General features: G+C 34.1%; 4 protein-coding genes across 5 annotated transcripts; 2 read left to right on the forward strand and 2 right to left on the reverse strand.

Annotated features, from left to right (window-relative positions):
• Positions 1 to 24: 24 nt before the first annotated feature.
• On the reverse strand, positions 25 to 4573 carry LOC149625065 (WD repeat-containing protein 18). The gene is made up of 8 exons (XM_089851823.1): positions 4415 to 4573; positions 4038 to 4235; positions 3456 to 3566; positions 3251 to 3384; positions 2821 to 3177; positions 421 to 718; positions 300 to 353; positions 25 to 186 (listed from the first exon to the last, which is right to left on the reverse strand). Exons 1-8 carry the CDS (start codon positions 4430 to 4432, stop codon positions 55 to 57), a joined length of 1302 nt encoding a protein of 433 aa, XP_089707949.1. The 5' UTR covers positions 4433 to 4573; the 3' UTR covers positions 25 to 54.
• A 359-nt stretch (positions 4574 to 4932) lies between these two features.
• On the reverse strand, positions 4933 to 11457 carry Vps26 (vacuolar protein sorting 26). Its single transcript, XM_089851827.1, has 7 exons — positions 11300 to 11457; positions 10761 to 10904; positions 10621 to 10696; positions 9638 to 9794; positions 9093 to 9257; positions 8696 to 9014; positions 4933 to 6737 (listed from the first exon to the last, which is right to left on the reverse strand). The coding sequence occupies exons 1-7, from the start codon at positions 11300 to 11302 to the stop codon at positions 6660 to 6662; spliced, it is 942 nt and encodes a 313-aa protein (XP_089707953.1). The 5' UTR covers positions 11303 to 11457; the 3' UTR covers positions 4933 to 6659.
• A 590-nt stretch (positions 11458 to 12047) lies between these two features.
• On the forward strand, positions 12048 to 13219 carry snf (U1 small nuclear ribonucleoprotein A snf). Of its 2 annotated transcripts, none has more exons than XM_089851829.1 (5): positions 12048 to 12211; positions 12293 to 12465; positions 12533 to 12683; positions 12759 to 12852; positions 12941 to 13219. In XM_089851829.1, the coding sequence occupies exons 1-5, from the start codon at positions 12148 to 12150 to the stop codon at positions 13098 to 13100; spliced, it is 642 nt and encodes a 213-aa protein (XP_089707955.1). In that variant the 5' UTR covers positions 12048 to 12147; the 3' UTR covers positions 13101 to 13219. The 2 variants fall into 2 exon arrangements, with proteins under 2 accessions (XP_089707955.1, XP_089707956.1); XM_089851830.1 differs by having other exon boundaries at positions 12049 to 12211; positions 12533 to 12665.
• A 1189-nt stretch (positions 13220 to 14408) lies between these two features.
• LOC149625068 (uncharacterized) lies at positions 14409 to 18514 on the forward strand. Its single transcript, XM_089851831.1, has 4 exons — positions 14409 to 14815; positions 16643 to 17703; positions 17793 to 18005; positions 18070 to 18514. The coding sequence occupies exons 2-4, from the start codon at positions 16733 to 16735 to the stop codon at positions 18383 to 18385; spliced, it is 1500 nt and encodes a 499-aa protein (XP_089707957.1). The 5' UTR covers positions 14409 to 14815; positions 16643 to 16732; the 3' UTR covers positions 18386 to 18514.
• The last annotated feature ends 32 nt before the right edge of the window (positions 18515 to 18546 follow it).

An 18546-nucleotide genomic window follows, 5' to 3' on the forward strand; every position in this document is an offset into this window, starting at 1 on the left:
AAATCAATTAAAAGTCTCCCAATGTCAATGTCAGTTAATTAAAAATGAATTTTATTAATCATCAGATACACTTAACGCTTGCAATACATTTTCAACCGCGTAATTATAAAGTTGCTGGTTAATTTCAGCGTGTCTTTGTAGGGCTTCCTTGAGATTAACTTTACTATCTCCCGGTTCACTTTCAACCTTAAATAAATAAATAATTACCAAACATAATTAATTAATTAATTAATTAATTATAAACTATTTTAAAACAATCTTGTATATCTCTTTCAATAAAAACATAATTAATTAATTACCTTATAGCTGTTTTCATGAACAATATTTTTCATTTCATTAAAACTCAACAGACCCTGAAACAACGATAAACGTGTTAATTATTAAATATTAAATAACTAATTAACTATTCAATTATATTACCTCGTTTTCAATTTTTGATCCCTTAAAAATTTGTATCTGACGTTTTACATTTAAATCTTGATCATCTTGAGATATTTGTCGTTGGAATTGACTGATGGTGAGAGTTGGTTTGAATTTTTCATTTGAAATAAGATGATAAGGAGTTGGAATGAAAAAGACATTCAATACTGGTCCTTTGTGATTCAAATTACGAATGCATTGTTTGCTAGGAATATGCCAAACTTTGGCAGAGTTATCGTAAGACCCCGATAACAGATTTGATCCGTCAAAACTAACAGCTAGACTTGTCACTTGTTTCCTTTAAAAAAAAATGGAAATTAATAATTAAGTTTCTTCTTCTGTAATAAAGTAATTATACAGGGTTCGTACAGAATTTTTAGAATGAAATTCCCTGACTTTTCCAGGTTTTCCCTGACTAAATTCCACAAATTTCCCTGACCATATGCAATAACTTACAAGGCGTAAATATATGAAAACCAATCTAAATTCACTCGAATCATTTTTGCACGAGTTGTCATTGTTATAAAGATAAGCCAATTAATTCGTTTAAATTTAACCATAAGTAAATCATAAATAAGTTAAAATAACCGGAGCGAGCGAAGCAAGCTCCGCGAATTTTGGGTTCTGCTCAAGTCTCAGACCACACTTTTTTGGTCACCCTTATACTGTTATCCAGACTATCAATTTCCCACCAATATATTTTTCCGTGACATTTCCCTGACTTTGTAGGCCCATTTTCAATTTCCCTGACTTTTCCCTGACCTTTTAGGCCCATTTTCAATTTCCCTGACTTTTCCCTGACCTTTTAGGCCCATTTTCAATTTCCCTGACTTTTCCCTGACCTTTTAGGCCCATTTTCAATTTCCCTGACTTTTCCCTGACCTTTTAGGCCCATTTTCAATTTCCCTGACTTTTCCCTGACCTTTTAGGCTAGAGGACTGCAAAGGCTTTGGGAAAACTCCAACTCCATAGAAAGCCAAGGGACTCCCTCAATTTTGGTCGGAGTTGGAGTTGGGTAAAATAAATAATTTGGCTTTGGGTGGCTTTGGGAACATTATCTCTGAAATGGAACGGAGTGGAAATATTTCGAAAACTTATACGGGAGTCGGTCGGGACTGGATTGTTGTTGGATTCAGGTGGCTTTGGCTGGCGTTGGCATTTATAGTATCCAAATGCAGTTGGTGGCATTGAGAGCCAGCCTTATTTTATTCAACCGGAGTTGGGTGGCATTAGTTATATTAGTCAATTTTTCCTCTTTGAATTTCCCACGCGGTTGTTTTTGCGCAATCGGGATGCATGAAGTTCAACCCCACACAGACGGCACATGACGGTCGCGGCTGGTACAGCCGTCCCTCCGCAAAAAAAATCAAATTCATTGCTGTGCGAGAGAAAACGAAACTAAAACTATTTGTTCTTTTTGAGATAGAGAGTCATAAATTTTTCCGTCGCCTTAGATTAAACGTAAAAAGGAAAACTACAATTATAAACAATGTTCGAGTTTATAATAAAAATAATTGAAAAAATGCAGTGGGATAACGGTGGAAAACCTTCATGATATATAAGTTCATAATATACCACACGGCCGGCTGGGAAACGTTGGGGTAAATATAAATGAAAATTGGTTAGGTTAAATGCTATAGTGTTTGGAAAAAGAAAATTTGTTGAAGCTCTCATTGGCTTTGGCAGAGATGGGAAAACTTGTCGGATATCTCATTAGTTTGGTCAAGGATTAGAAAACTTGTCACATATCTCATTGGCTTTGGCAGGAATTATTAGAAAACTTGTCCGATTTCTCATTGGCTTTGGCAGGGATTGGAAAAATTGTCAAATTTCACATTGGCTTCGGCAGGGATTGGAAATATTATTGAATTTATAAATTGGCTTTGGCAGGGATTGAATATATTATTGAATTTATCAATTGGCTTTGGCAGGGATTGGAAATATTATTGAATTTATCAATTGGCTTTGGCAGGGATTGGAAATATTATTGAATTTATCAATTGGCTTTGGTAGGGATTGGAATTCGTGTGAAACCTCACAATTGGCTTTGGCAGGGATTCAAAAATGAAATGAACTTTAGTGTGGCGTTAGGGAGGAGTTGAAAATATAACAATGGCGTTAGGGTGGCAGTGGCGTTTGTGAAAATTTTACCATTGGAGTTGGCAGGCTTTGGGAATGACTTTTTTCAGTTTGCAGCCCTCTATTTTAGGCCCATTTTCAATTTCCCTGACTTTTCCCTGACCTTTTAGGCCCATTTTCAATTTCCCTGACTTTTCCCTGACCTTTTAGGCCCATTTTCAATTTCCCTAACTTTTCCCTGACCTTTTAGGCCCATTTTCAATTTCCCTGACTTTTCCAGGTTTTCCAGGTCGTGTATGAACCCTGTTATATTTAACTTACGCGTGACCTGTGAAGACAGATTGTTCTTTCTCTTTCTCCGTTAAATGGATATCTTTATCAGCTGAGACATTAAACAAGTTAATTTCATAAATATGGCCACTGACTCCACCGACGTAAAGATGAAATTCACTAGGATCCATAGCCACACTCATTAAAGCAACATCCAAAACAAATGATAAGAGTAATTGGCCGGAAGAAAGTTTATAAATTTTGCAAGTTTGATCCAATGATACAGTAGCGATTCTTGAATCATCTCTGAAACATCCAATATGAATATCCGTCACTTGAAGTTGGTGATCGGACCAGGTATGAACCGCTTCGGGTTTATTATTAGAGTCATTTTCAGTGCTGATAACTCTTAAAATCAAAAATGTAATTAATTAATTATTAATTAAAGTAAAATTTTTATTAAAAAATTAAATTTACGTACTTGGCAAGGGACCAAACAGAAACTTGTCCATCAGCGCATCCCGTAACCAAATGGGAATCATTATCACTGAATTTAATGCATGTTATAGCTTGGAGGTGAGATGATACGACAGCTAAAAGTTTGCCATCTGAAATCTATTGCAAAATTGATGGGTTAAGTTAAGTTAAGTTTAAATTTCTGGCCACTATTTATATTATATTAATACCTGCCAAATATGAAACTTTTCTTCAAAAGCAGCGACACAAAATGAACCCTTATGAGACACGGCAATTACCGATGGCTTAGATGGGCATAAAATCTTCATATGAACTTGTTCCTAATGAGATATTTGTAGCATAACATACTCCATACCATGGATAAAGAATGCGCGTGGGGAAATTTGTTTTCACGCTATAGGATAGGCAACTCCTTATCTCGAGCGACAGATTATTCTGTATATACCCTGTTACTACATCGGTTGTCAGCACGCGCAAAGCTGGGTCTCTATGTAATCTAGCCTTGCGCGTGCTGACAAGAGACAAAAAACTTCAGGATATTTTAAACGATTTTAAATCCTGAAGATCCTGAAGTTTTTTGTCTCTTGTCAGCACGCGCAACGCTAGATTACATAGAGACCTAGCTTTGCGCGTGCTGACAACCGATGTTGTAACAGAGTGTATACAGAATAAGCTGTCGTTCAAGATAGGGAGTTGCCGATCCTATAGCGTGAAAACAAATTTCCGCACGCGCATTCTTCATCCGTGCTCCACACCAAAGATATCAATTTCTAATTATTAAGCTTACTTACTTTCTTATTAAGGGCCCATACTAAGATGAATGGTTTGTCTTTTTGGGCAGCAATTATGTAACTGTCACTAATGAAAGCCATTCCTCGTTGGCAACTTGCACTACCAGGAGATTTGTATGTTGCAAGGACAGTGCCAGTTGTTGAATCCCATACGCAAGTGTTCCATGGCTCTCCTGAACCGTCACTTGTTACAATAGCCTAAAATTATAGGCAGAAAAATAATCAACATAACTTTAAAATTAAAAAATGTATTAAAAATAAGGCATTATGTATAATGTAAATAACTTCAAGCATGGCAGGTGCAAAGGCTTAGCGATAAAAGTTGAAATTTGCTACTCCCTACTATGTATAATTTAGTATATATAAAAATTACTTACTTCTATATTTTCAAACATTTGTATTTACTGTTTTTTTAAATGTATTAAATCAAAATAAAATAAGATTAATCAAATTGTGTAATTTAATTGTAAAAACCGGCCCAGAAACAAAAGGCTTCGTCTGCTATTACAATTACTGATGCCGTTTCCTATTGGTTGCTAGCAATCTGCCACCATGGAGAAATATTATAGGATTCATAATCATAACTGTAAACAAATGTAATTCTTTTATAGGAAAAGTTCTGATAACGTAACATTATATCGTAACAGAATGGCTTTTTTTAAATATTAAGGAAAAATATTAAAAAATAAATGATCTTTTAATACAAATAATTAGCATTTAGTTAGTCTTAAAAAACGAGGACTACTGCGCCGCCATTTGTAATTAGGCCTACCCCAAGGGGATTGGTTGAATTCCCACAGTCTATAACAGACTATAATAACACACATGTAAAAGCGGTTAGGCTTAAAAAATAAATGTAACATAATTATTTTCTCCTCAAAACATTGCAAAGAAATTTATTAATTACCTTTTTTCTTTTATTTACAAGATGTTTTTATAATACATTGTTTGGGCAAAAACCAAATATATTCGGTAGAGGCACCGGAAAGCCTATGTACACTACCACGGAATGTTATGTGAAAACAAATTTTAATTATATTTTGAATTTTTTCCGACTTTAAAAAGGAGATAAAATAAAATTTAGAAATTAAAATGGCAATCAATAAATTTGAGGCAAGATGATGATAACCTTAAAGGATTTACCGTTTATTATTTTAAGCTGCGTTAAATAGATTATTTAATTATTTTATTTTATTAAGAAAGGGTTAAAAATAAGAATACGATTAATAAACAAAGTTTGAATGAACTAACGCGCAAAAATTATAATTATTTAGGGAAGAAATGTAATGTATCGTTTGTTCTACAATTGTTTAAACTATTTGCATATTTTTGGCCCATAGTAAAAAAAAAAAAAGAAAAAGCCTGAATTTTTAATTTTAACATCAAATAAAACGATCGATAAAATAAAAATTGACGCTACATAATTACTCTGTCATCAATATAATATGGAACTGCATTACAAACACAAATATATTTATTATTATTTATATATAATCATATAAATCACTTATTTACACCTATAAATTCCTTTGTTTTTTTTTGTTGCAATCTCTAAATAAATTTGTTTTCATATTACGTTCTTCTCGGTCGGTGTGTGTATATATTTTTACTTTTCAAAAATTCCATTAAATTTCTTTGTTGGTTTGCCAAATTAGCGTAGCTTATTCCTGATCAGCGCCACCTAACCATAGCGGCGACTTTGGGAACTACTGTAAATGGCAAGCCAATCAGATGTCGCTAAAATCAGGTGACGTCACTGACGGGCACTCCTCGGGGTCTTACCAAAAATGACGTCACCAGATTTTAGTGGCATCTGATTGGCTTGCCGATTACAGTAGTTCTCAAAGTCGCCGCTATGGTTAGGTGGCGCTGATCAGGAATAAGGCTAATTAGTAAATTAATTAATTTATTTATTACAATTATTATTTCAAAGTTTCTGTACCGATGTTTTAATCATTTTCATTTAATCATGATTTTTCAAAGTTGAGTAGAAAAATAAATTAGAGAGAATCAGCGAAAAAAACCTAATCTATTTTTATTGTTTTCTTTTTTTGAGGCATAATTTTGAATTTTGTTTACTCGTTTAACGTTTTGTTTATTTACTTCTTTAAACATTTAATATAGTAAACTATTTTTTAACTATAGAGACATATCTGTGCTGGAATTCTACTCAACTTAAAATTAATTTAAAATAAAGAAAATTAACTTAAACAATTTAATGTAAATTTAATTTAATTTAATTTAATTTCTTTGCCATTTTGTTTTTTTTTTAACTTAATTAAGTCGGTTGGTTCTCTTTTTTAAAATTGCGTGTGAAGTCTATGGTTGTTTGTTTGTTTGTTTGTTGGTTTTCTTTTTAAATTAATTAAAGATTGATTTTGAACCTCTTACATATTTTTTTCTTTCACCCACGAGTTTTGTTTACTTTGTTTTATAGTTTTGTATCATTGCCATAAAATTGTAATAATTAATAAGAAAAAAAAGGGGCGGGGCGTAGAGACAAGAAGATAATTAAACTCATCTCTTTATGGCAATTAACTTCTTCAATCATGGTGGTGGCAAATTTCAAATTTGGGGAGAATACAACTGATACAAAAAAAATTATTATGGACTATAAAGCTGCTATTTAGAATCTACCGTTAATGGTGGCTGTTGGATTGGTTTTCTTGTTCGTTCACCTTTTCTCCAAAGGACAATTTCCTAATTAATTAAAAGATTGATTGTTATGTTAGTTGGAATAATTAAAATCCCCTTAAAAATATTGCTCATGTATAATGTTACGAATTTTACTAAAAATTCGAAATTTCCCTAAATTTTACTAAAAATTCGAAATTTCCCCTGAATTTTACTACAAATTCGAAATTTCCCTGAATTTTTACTAAAAATTCCAAATTTCCCTGAATTTTTACTAAAAATTCCAAATTTCCCTGAATTTTTACTAAAAATTCCAAATTTCCCTGAATTTTTACTAAAAATTCCAAATTTCCCTGAATTTTTACTAAAAATTCCAAATTTCCCTGAATTTTTACTAAAAATTCCAAATTTCCCTGAATTTTTACTAAAAATTCCAAATTTCCCTGAATTTTTACTAAAAATTCCAAATTTCCCTGAATTTTTACTAAAAATTCCAAATTTCCCTGAATTTTTACTAAAAATTCCAAATTTCCCTGAATTTTTACTAAAAATTCCAAATTTCCCTGAATTTTTACTAAAAATTCCAAATTTCCCTGAATTTTTACTAAAAATTCCAAATTTCCCTGAATTTTTACTAAAAATTCCAAATTTCCCTGAATTTTTACTAAAAATTCCAAATTTCCCTGAATTTTTACTAAAAATTCCAAATTTCCCTGAATTTTTACTAAAAATTCCATATTTCCCTGAATTTTTACTAAAAATTCCAAATTTCCCTGAATTTTTACTAAAAATTCCAAATTTCCCTGAATTTTTACTAAAAATTCCAAATTTCCCTGAATTTTTACTAAAAATTCCAAATTTCCCTGAATTTTTACTAAAAATTCCAAATTTCCCTGAATTTTTACTAAAAATTCCAAATTTCCATGAATTTTTACTAAAAATTCCAAATTTCCATGAATTTTTACTAAAAATTCCAAATTTCCATGAATTTTTACTAAAAATTCGAAATTTCCATGAATTTTTACTAAAAATTCGAAATTTCCATGAATTTTTACTAAAAATTCGAAATTTCCATGAATTTTTACTAAAAATTCGAAATTTCCATGATATTTTACTAAAAATTCGAAATTTCCATGATATTTTACTAAAAATTCGAAATTTCCCTGAATTTTACTAAAAATTCGAAATTTCCCTGAACTTTACTAAAAATTCGAAATTTCCCTGAATTTTACTAAAAATTCGAAATTTCCCTGAATTTTACTAAAAATTCGAAATTTCCCCTGAATTTTACTAAAAATTCGAAATTTCCCCTGAATTTTACTAAAAATTCGAAATTTCCCCTGAATTTTAATAAAAATTCGAAATTTCCCCTGAATTTTAATAAAAATTCAAAATTTCCCCTGAATTTTAATAAAAATTCAAAATTTCCCCTGAATTTTACTAAAAATTCGAAATTTCCCTGAATTTTACTAAAAATTCGAAATTTCCCCTGAATTTTAATAAAAATTCGAAATTTCCCCTGAATTTTAATAAAAATTCGAAATTTCCCCTGAATTTTAATAAAAATTCAAAATTTCCCCTGAATTTTAATAAAAATTCGAAATTTCCCCTGAATTTTAATAAAAATTCAAAATTTCCCCTGAATTTTAATAAAAATTCAAAATTTCCCCTGAATTTTAATAAAAATTCAAAATTTCCCCTGAATTTTAATAAAAATTCAAAATTTCCCCTGAATTTTAATAAAAATTCAAAATTTCCCCTGAATTTTAATAAAAATTCAAAATTTCCCCTGAATTTTAATAAAAATTCAAAATTTCCCCTGAATCTTACTAAAAATTCGAAATTTCCATGAAATTTACTAAAAATTCGAAATTTTCCTGAATTTTACTAAAAATTCGAAATTTTCCTGAATTTTACTAAAAATTCGAAATTTCCCTGAGGTTTTAGTGAACTATTTATTTCCCTGATTTTTCCAGGTTTTCCAGGTTTGTATGAAGCCTGCTTTAATAAAACCAAGTACTTACTTGTTGTTTAAAATACCTCCTCTCCTCTTCATCAACAAGGACGAGATTGAGATAATATCTGACAGAAAATTTCTTGTTGATATCCTTCATAGTAGGAGTCAGGTCGTAACCAGCCAAGAAGAGACGGATTGGGATGGATTCCCCTCTAACAGGCGCTCCATCCATTATTTCATACTTGGCAATTGTTTCATTTTCGTTAAAAGTATTTGGACCAGATCCCGTTGTCTCTCTCTTGATAATAGCTATCTCCATATGTTTGATCTTTATGCGAACCAGTAAGAAGTAAATCTTACCCACTATTACGTCTTTCAAGTGATACCTTAAACCCCAAAAGCCAATTAATTAATTAATTAATTAATCTATTGGGACTTTAATTTAGTTAAAAACACTTTCATACTTAGACTTGTTGTATTCAAACTCAATGTGAAGGCAGTCTTCAATCCCAACTTCCATTTTGATGGAGGAATTCATTTCTGGATAGGAGCTTAACGTGTGAACGATAATATCAGTTTCTTTAACTACATCGGATATTCTCCTGACAACTGTTGCGCGTAAAAAGTACCTGGAAATAATACTACACTGTTAGAAAACACAATAATGAAATACAAGAAGTGATATCTAGTTTATTAGGGAGAAGGTATAAATTCGCCACATTCCCAGCTTTATCCCCAGTCCAAACGTAGGGCCGGAGTTAATACCCGCCTCTAAATTACAACCAGCATCTCATTGGTTCTTGAAAACTCACGTCAGCGCGACGCGAATGAAGAAAATTACGTATTTTCCGACTGAGGAGAGGCGAAATAGCCCGGCCTCTTTTTACGTCCCCCCTTGTATTTTGAAAGGGGGACTGGGACTATGGCGCGCGAATACTTAGGCAACTTATACCTTCTCCCTAATAAACTAGATATCACTTCTTGTGACATATTAGTAAGAAACATTTACCGTAATCGAACATTAGAGCCTGTGTAAGATTCAAAAGGTTTCTCAACATTAACAAACTCAAATGAGAAGCTAATATTTTGACCAAGTTCTCCGGGTCTGGCTAACTCTTTCAGGAGAGATGTAAATTCGTGGTGATTTCCCCTATCATAGTATAACTCTGAGGAATACATATATATACTTGTTAATTTAATTTATTCATAACATGGTTAATTCAGGGCTCATACAACTTTTGGAAAACAAATTTCCCTGATTTTTCTACATTTTTCCCCATATATTTCCCTGAGTTTTCCAGGTTTTTCCCATATATGGAGTGGCTATCCCATGGATCAAATGTTATCGAAAGAGGGGGCAAATAGGACTATAACATACTCAAAGGGCATCCCCGTATCTCTAATATAACAAGAGTTACGAGCTTCCAAAGTATAGTGTAATGTTAATCCTATGGAGGGGATGTTTATGAACATTTTGCTTAATTACTCGGCCCCTGTTTGTCGTAGCTCTAAGTTTTTAGTATGGTTGGATGGGGGATAAATCGGACTATAACATACTCAAGGGACATCCCCGTATCTCTAATATAACCAGAGTTACGAGCCTCCAAATTATAGTGTAATGTTAATCCTATGGAGGAAATGTTTACGGACATTTTGCTTAATTACTCGGCCCCTGTTTGTCGTAGCTCTAAGTTTTTAGTATGGTTGGATGGGGGATAAATTGGACTATTACATAATCAAAGGGCATCCCCGTATCTCTAATATAACCAGAGTTACGAGCCTCCAAAGTTGGGTGTAATGTTAATCCTATGGAGGGTATGTTTACGGACATTTTGCTAAATTACTCGGCTCCTGTTTGACACAAATTTCCCAGCATTTTATTAAAAATTCTTAATTTCCCTGAGGTTTTTGTCAACTATTTATTTCCTTGATTTCTCTAGGTTTTCCCTGTTTTCCAGGTTTGTATGAACCCTGTTAATTATCTTTCCTAACCAATTTGTCCTATGAATTCTATTTTTATTCCTTGATGTTCGAGTTTCATTCCTGGTTTTTTCAGAGTAATGTTGACCTAAATTATGACGTGTTGAATGGCAATGGGGACTGACTTTTCGAAACAAGAAGTATATATTTACCTTTCCAGAAACAGTTTCACCATCATAGTAAAGATAGTGTTTTTCTTTTTTACCATCTTCCGTTTTAATTTCAGCCATTTTTCTAGTTTCCCTGCCATCGAGGATAATTTCGACGTCAGCCGTCTGCCCAAACCCAAAGAAACTCTGGAAATTTGATCAAACAGCTTTAAATTATAAGACTTTTACCAAACCAAGTGTATATATGATAAATTTACAAGTCTATGGTCGGTGGAAAACATTACGAATTTATTTAGGAGCACCGAATAGAGTTGGGGAATGTTACCGCAAAGAATTTGTACATAAATTAAATTTAATTAATTTTAACTGCAACATTAAAGTTTACCCTGGCGCGGGCTAAAAGGCAAAGTTCAAGTATAGCCAAGGCTTAGCGACTAATATGGTTTTAAAGGGTTATTCATACGTAATGATAACTGAAACAATTTATTATATATACCTTAACTAAATCGGTTATAGTTTAATTAAATTATGCTTAATTCGACTGTTAATAGCGGCTTAAATAATTATTATTAATTTCTTACCATTCTTCGAAGACTGCACTCTACGAGTGTGTACTGGCGGTCATGGGACTACAGTCACTACACCGCCTTCTTCGGCACTTCCGCTTTCCGCTAATTTAATTACGTCACTAAAATAACATATAACTTGATTACTTAAGATAATTAGAAATATTTAGATTATATTCGATAAACGTGGTTAAAAATCACTTTCTTAAATTGCGCATTTTTCTAGTATTTTCCCTATTTTTATATAATCACTATTTTGTTCGAAAAAAAAATATAAAAAAAATCCTATACAGTAAAGCCAAATAAAAATAAATAAAGCCAAATAAACGTAACTTTTCAGCGGAAAATAAAAAAGATAAAATATTTTTGCTTGGAATATTTTAAGAAAATATTTGCAGATCCCAGTTCACCGTCCGTGTTTCCGCTTTCGAACTTTATCGGAGGGATAGAGCTGAACTGAACTGAGTTACAAAAACCACTGCCTACGTTAATCAAGGCCTGTGAGCGGTAGTTTCGAAGGGCTTGCAACTTGCTTTTTAAGAAACGAGACTTCTTATTTTACCGCGAGATTTCATTGATAGCTGGACCGAAACGCGCGGAAAAATGAGTATTTAAAATTTCAAGCGCGAGAAAATGAACATTTCAAATTCCTTAAGTACAGCTAATAGCGCTTCAGGTGAGAGAATTTGGCAACTTAAATTGCCTAACGAAAAATAAAAAGCGGCGCTGCACACAGGCCTTGATTAACGTAGGCAACGCAAAAACTCAACATTCTCATTATTTAGATTTTAGTCTTTTTTGGAGTCGCCGACTGAGCGTGTGTTGAATATTTTTCGTTTAAACCTTTGATTTTCTACCTTAATATGGATATTAGGCCAAACCATACGATTTACATCAATAATTTAAATGATAAAATTAAGAAAGAAGGTAAATATTCTGTTGGAAGGTTTTTCAACATGGTTCTCTTTGATTATACGCTAAGCCTTGTCTCTCAAATACATCTTTCAGAGCTTAAGAAGTCTCTCTTCGCAATTTTCTCCCAGTTTGGTTCTATTATTGAGATAGTAGCGTTAAAAACCTTAAAAATGCGAGGCCAAGCTTTTGTAATATTTAAGGATATCAACAGCGCGACAAACGCTCTTAGAAGCATGCAAGGTTTTCCATTCTATGACAAACCAATGGTATATGACAATTTAATTTTAATGGCAATACCTATAGATTAAAACTCTAATTAAACTAATTCAACAGCGAATTCAATATTCCAAAACTGATTCTGACCCCATTGCCAAGTTAAAAGGTACGTATGTTGAAAAACCGAAGATCCCGAGAGTTGTGGAACCCAAGAAACCTAAAAAGAAGGCGGACAAAGAGTCAAAACATGGTAATTTAATACACGGAGGTTAGTGGGATACCTGGAAAAGCCTGTTAATACCTTTTACTAATACTACTTAATCTATTTTTTAATTTCACGAAGGAAATATGCCTGAACAACCACCAAACAATATATTGTTCTTAACAAATCTACCAGAAGAGACAAATGAAATTATGTTGTCTATGTTATTCAATCAGTAAGTTCAATATTTTAAAGTTTTTAAAACCCTAATTAGTAATTAATTTTATTACAAATTCTTTAATTATTTAATTTTTACTTTGTAGATTTGCTGGATTCAAAGAAGTCCGTCTAGTTCCAGGTCGTCATGATATTGCTTTTGTTGAGTTTGATATTGAAATGCAAGCAATGGCAGCCAAGGAAGCTTTACAAGGCTTTAAATTGACACCAACTAATGCCATGAAAATTTCATTTGCAAAGAAATAATTTTTTTTTTTTGTATTATTATGTGGGCTTTTAACACAAAAATATTGACTGTATATTTAGATCCATGTTCACAAATCATAATCATCACTGAAATAAATCGTTTTGAAAATTTGCAATAATTTTTGTTCAAAAGCTGATTTTTTTCCCATTGTGTCTTATTTTCCATGGAGTAATTTTATCACGCGCTTGTGGCGCCATCCCGATGCAACCAAAGGAACTAAAAGAAAAGGCGGGAAGGGGAAGAGCCAATTAATTAAATCACGGGCTTGTGGCGCCATCCCGGTGCAAGCAAGGGAACTAAAAGAAAAGGCGGGAAGATCCAATTAACTAACTATATCACTTGCTTGTGGCGCCATCCCGGTGCAACCAAGGGAACTAAAAGAAAAGGCGGGAAATTTGACTGATTTCAAGAATACATGTATTTATACATTTCTTATCTAGGCTTCAAGATGGCGACACCATCGCGTGATAAACTTTTAGCTGTCCGTACATGGTACAGTCGGTCCGTCCCGATGTTTTCAAAGGTGTCCCACGCATTGAGTTGAGAAAATTACCACTAGAGTGGCCTTTCATCCGCATGGATATACAGACCAAATGAACTCTATCACGCGCTTGTAGCGCCATCCTGGTGCAAAAAAGGGAACTAAAAGAAAAGGCGGGAAATTTGACGAATTTCAAGAATACAGTCATGTAAATGGCCGAAATTCAAGTTCGTTTTCTAGATGGCGACACCATCGTTTGATAAACTTGGTGGCTGTCCGTCCGTCCCGTTGTTTTAAAAGTGTCCCGCGCTCCCCCAATAGGCAGGTTAACGCAAAGGCCACTCTAGTGGTAATTTTCTCAACTCAATGGTCCCACGTACCCCTTACGTGCCAAGGGGATCGGTCATTGTTTCTTCTAAAATCCGCTAGATGGCGAAAGCGGCGCCTCGAGAGAAGGAATTTAAAAAAAAAGTAGAAAAAGGCGGGAAATATAAACTTAAGAAAAGAAAGGTGGAAAAGGCGGGAAATTGAAACTTACATATGGTATAAGTTTTATAATTTTTTTATTTTCTAAATGTTTATTAACAAAAAGAAATATTTATAAAAATAAGGCAAATTTAAAGAACAAACATAAAAACAACTTTCTGTAATATATATAAGAGTTAATTCCCTTACAATCTGAAGATTGCCAAAAAGAAAAAGTTGAACGTCATGGCCTCAAATCTTTTGCCAAAAAACAAAAAAACTCGCTCCATGATCATAATCCATCTTCCGAGATAAAACCAGTAAAGCGAAAGGCGGAATCAAGGTGATAATGTACCTGCGCGAAATACCTTTCACTCTTTTGCCTTTAAAAGAAAGATATAGATACTAGACAGGGGTCACGGAGCAAAGAGTATAAAAATCTCAGCGGGTATTATCCGGTATTTGCTAGGTGGATTATAAATAAGGAGAGAATGGAACGTCACACGTTACGTCATGGTAAAGAAAATATCACGGTTGCTAATGGCAACCAGAGAAACCCTCTCTTTCTCTTCGACTCCCTCGCTGCATCCACAGTCCCAGACTTCAGTCAAAAGCCAAGAGCTTACTAAGACAGTAGCGGGAGCTCGGGCAATCTCCCGGATTACAAAATTTACTTGCTACCAATATCGCGGTAAATACTCGTAAGAATAACATCTCGTGGCAGTGTTATTGAAATTCAATTAGTGTTATGGGGCTCTACAACATAAGGTAAGGGAAATTCTAAAGATTTTATAGTCCTTCAGCGACTTTGAAGCGATGAAAACTAAAAATATTTAGTTTAAAACCATAGTAGTGTCGCGAAATTTTCCTCGCTATACTTCCAAGTCGCTCGAGGACTATATTGTTATTTTTCAATGTAAATATAATCTTTTCCAAGCCCCTCAAACCGAGATTTACAACGGCGCCTTTAATTTTAAATATTTATTTATATCGTGGACGGTTTGTAAGATTTCTAATAATATTAATTAAATTTAATTTATAGTTTTTTGATATTAATAGTGTAACCCCATGTTATCTTATAATATATTTTAATACAGTTAAAAGGCATTAAAAGCCATTAGGCCTATTGCTTTACGAAGATTGCTATAAAATCCTTGATAAGTTAAATTTCAAGGTTAACATGATCGATAGCGCCGAGACATATTAAAAAAGATCTTATAGAAAAAAAAAAATTAAATTTAAGAATTCGAAGGTCTTTTTATGATTACATTGCCGTCTGTGCTGTGAAATATTTTTAATTATAAATGGCCTAAGGTACGTAACATGTACTCCACTTTAATCGAAGTTTAAGGAAAATGTACAAGAAACAATTTTAATACCACCGGACTTCAAAATAATCCCGAGTTAGTCTGGAATTTATGATATTAAGGTATTTGCAATTGATATTGAGGGCGGATGAGAGTTACTAATCAATAATCTGGACCAGGGTCTTTATCTGACCAATCAGAGGATGGTACCAGTACCGCGTCACACGGGAATATCAAACTAAAGATATTTGAACAAGCGCAAACCTTTCTCTAAACATTTTTTTAATAAAAAAAACTTCTGAGGGATTCGGTTCAAGAATTTTATTACCTTAGAAAAGTTTCTCCCACGTTTTTTTTCCGCCAAGAAATACCTTCGTCTTAGTCTAGCGTGGGCTTTGATGCCCATAATTGGTATTACCAACCGTCTTTTACCTTGAATTTTTTTTTCCAAGAGGTCATTATCATAATAAAATAAAACGTAAACGTTGGTCTGAATACATCCCGAAATAATTTCGGGAACGGAATCCGTTCAGTTCCCGCGATTTTCAGAAAATATTGAATTAAGTATTTATCTCGTTTCGTTTGATGGAGACATAACGCGCGCGCAAACTTTTCTATTGTATTAAATAATTTAGTGTTTGAAAAACCGGCAGAGCGTATAATTTTTACGGATATTTAAACTTCCGGCCTATAGAATGATCGCGTTTCTGGTTATAAATAGAAACTTAAATAAAAGAAAGGGTTGTTTGAAACATATGGTTCATTACGGTAAAAAATATTTAAAAAAACCCTGACAGGTTGTTAATCATAACTCGACGGCAAAATATCATCTATGTTCTAACATTTTCGACTCAAAATCGTACACCCAAAGAACATCCCCCTTTATTTATGTCAGACTTATCAGAAACACCCTGTATATATTTCCCGCGTATGTTTCTCAGGGTTTATCTAAAATCTTGATACGTAATTATGAATAGCTGAAAATTTGAAGAATAGTACTAAAGTAATTTAAGATGATTTTCACACAACCTAAAAACTTTATAATTACAAAGATTTATACCTAATAAATCAAATCTTTTTTGAACCTTTGATGCTATAGTGACGGAAAAACCGCGTCATTTCTAAGCCAACTTTTTTCCTTCACTTGAAAAAAGAGTAACGTGGGCCCTGAAGCATACCCGCGTTAAAAAAAAAAGAATTTATTTTTAAATTATAAGAGTGAAGTTAGAACATAAGAGGCGAAACAAAGCGCTTTCTAAAAATTCTTATCACTTTCTTTCGTTTGCAGAATCGTCATTTCAAACACTTCCTTAACGCGACGACTGCGGTATTACGATGTTAAATTAAGCTGAGTTTGCTGTTCGAACCCCGACAAAAGATGCTGTGGAGATGGCACAAAACCTTTTACGTATTAGGTCTTATCGCCACGTTCCTTATGTTTTCCTACTTCTTCATGATACAGGACAATTCTTATCAACCGACCAATCGCGCGAATGGTAAAAACGATCACAAGGGTCTCTTCGTCGAGAAAATCGTAGCGTACGCCGAGGACTTCTTTAACCAAGTCAGCAATTACCCGTGCCACAATCTAACCTTGAACGACGTCGATAAAGTCGATTTAGTTAATGGTATGTGGCAAAAACCAAGAGGGTCCGAGGTGTACGCTTTCACGGCGTACTACGACAACAGGTACAAGTCTTCCAGCGGGAAAGAGTACCATTTCGTTCGCGTTATCGCTAGTAACTTAGGGAACGTTGAAAACCCGGTATACTGCCAATTATGGTACGCGAACCGCACTAATCCTTTAGTGGTGCAGGCAGACGCGTCGGAAATTTGGTCCAAAATATGGGATAGAAACTCTAAAAACTTGTACTACAAGCCTTATTTAATTTCGTGCCCAATACCGTCCACTTTCAGCGATACCGGGACTTACCCGGCGGCGGTGACCGTGACTCTTGAACCCTGCGTTTACTCCGGTACCTTCTTGGAACTGGCCAAACCTTTGCCTCGCGATGCTAAAAAGAAAAGTTTCGCGGTGTGCGTGAAAGGAATGGACTTTGCCGAAGATATCTCGGTTAAATTTGTCGAATGGGTTGAGACTCAGTTGATAATGGGAGCTAGTTCCATCACCTTCTATTTATTTCAAGTACATCCCAATGTTCAAAAAGCCCTAAATTACTACCAGTCCTTGGGTAAGGTCATCTTGAGGAATTTGACCTTACCAGGAAGACAACCCAATTCCCCACCATCTTCCCGTAGCGAATTCCTAAAGAAAAATCAGTGGCAGAAGCGACGCCACGAACTAGTTCCTTATAACGACTGTTTCTATTCATACATTTATAGTCATAGGTTAGTAACTGGTCTTATCCCGGGCCAGCAGCGCACACCGTCGGCGACCCTTTACCGTTTTCTAAAAGTTCAACTTGTCCTTTCGTCAGGTTGGTTGCGTTGGTCGATTTGGACGAAGTTATAGTTCCCACCACTTATCCTTCGTGGGAGAAACTGTTCGCTGTCATAGTCAATAATCAAGCTGACGTCTTGGCCAAATACGCGTCATTTTCCGTCCAGAACGTCTACTTCTTCGATGACTTTGGGCCGACTTATGACCCTGATGTTCCCCAATACCACCACATTCTACGCTACATTCACAGGTCGCGTTCACCCAAAAACCCACACACGCTTTTCACTCTTTCACGACGCTTTTCTTCGTTATAGGTCGAGCAATTTCAGCAAACCGGGGTACGCGGTCAAGAGTTTCTTGTCGACAAGCACGACTCTGATGGCCTTCAACCATTACGCCTTGAATACTCTGTATCCGGACGTCCGTCGAAGTGCCTTGGTTAGCGCGGACATGGCCCGTCTTCACCATTATAGAAAGGGATGCCCCAATGGCATGAAAAACGACTGTGATAATATATTCATGAAGTACGTTAAAAAGGACACGACTGTTTTCAGGTGGAAAGAAAAAATACGAGACCAAACCAAGGCCACGTTACAGAATATTGGTCTTTTGGGCTTGTCAATTACTTAATTATTAATTATATTTATTTATTTACGTTTTTAACTAACCATGGACTGTTGTTGTTATTATAAAGTCATTGATTGAGTTGCCATATTTTTAACCTAGATCTCAATGAAATAATAAAGATTTTATACAAAAAATCCGAGTCTTCCTTTATTTTCGCGAATTTC

The sequence above is a fragment of the Phalangium opilio genome, unplaced genomic scaffold, assembly GCF_054372755.1.
Source record: "Phalangium opilio isolate 3A_F unplaced genomic scaffold, DU_Popi_V2 ptg000105l_1, whole genome shotgun sequence".
Taxonomy (NCBI): Eukaryota; Metazoa; Arthropoda; class Arachnida; order Opiliones; family Phalangiidae; genus Phalangium; species Phalangium opilio.

Coding starts and splice junctions, on each gene's coding strand:
- LOC149625065 (XM_089851823.1), bottom strand. Junction 719..2,820: donor TCTGTCTTCACAGGTCACGC/GTAAGTTAAATA, acceptor TTTTTTTTAAAG/GAAACAAGTGACAAGTCTAG. Junction 354..420: donor GATCAAAAATTGAAAACGAG/GTAATATAATTG, acceptor TCGTTGTTTCAG/GGTCTGTTGAGTTTTAATGA.
- LOC149625068 (XM_089851831.1), top strand. CDS start 16,733: ATGCTGTGGAGATGGCACAAAACCTTTTACGTATTAGGTCTTATCGCC. Junction 17,704..17,792: donor TCATACATTTATAGTCATAG/GTTAGTAACTGG, acceptor TCCTTTCGTCAG/GTTGGTTGCGTTGGTCGATT. Junction 18,006..18,069: donor ATTCTACGCTACATTCACAG/GTCGCGTTCACC, acceptor TCTTCGTTATAG/GTCGAGCAATTTCAGCAAAC.
- Vps26 (XM_089851827.1), bottom strand. Junction 9,795..10,620: donor AGAATTCATAGGACAAATTG/GTTAGGAAAGAT, acceptor TGTATTCCTCAG/AGTTATACTATGATAGGGGA. Junction 6,738..8,695: donor GGAGGTATTTTAAACAACAA/GTAAGTACTTGG, acceptor TTAATTAATTAG/GAAATTGTCCTTTGGAGAAA.
- snf (XM_089851829.1), top strand. CDS start 12,148: ATGGATATTAGGCCAAACCATACGATTTACATCAATAATTTAAATGAT. Junction 12,212..12,292: donor TGATAAAATTAAGAAAGAAG/GTAAATATTCTG, acceptor TACATCTTTCAG/AGCTTAAGAAGTCTCTCTTC. Junction 12,466..12,532: donor CATTCTATGACAAACCAATG/GTATATGACAAT, acceptor CTAATTCAACAG/CGAATTCAATATTCCAAAAC.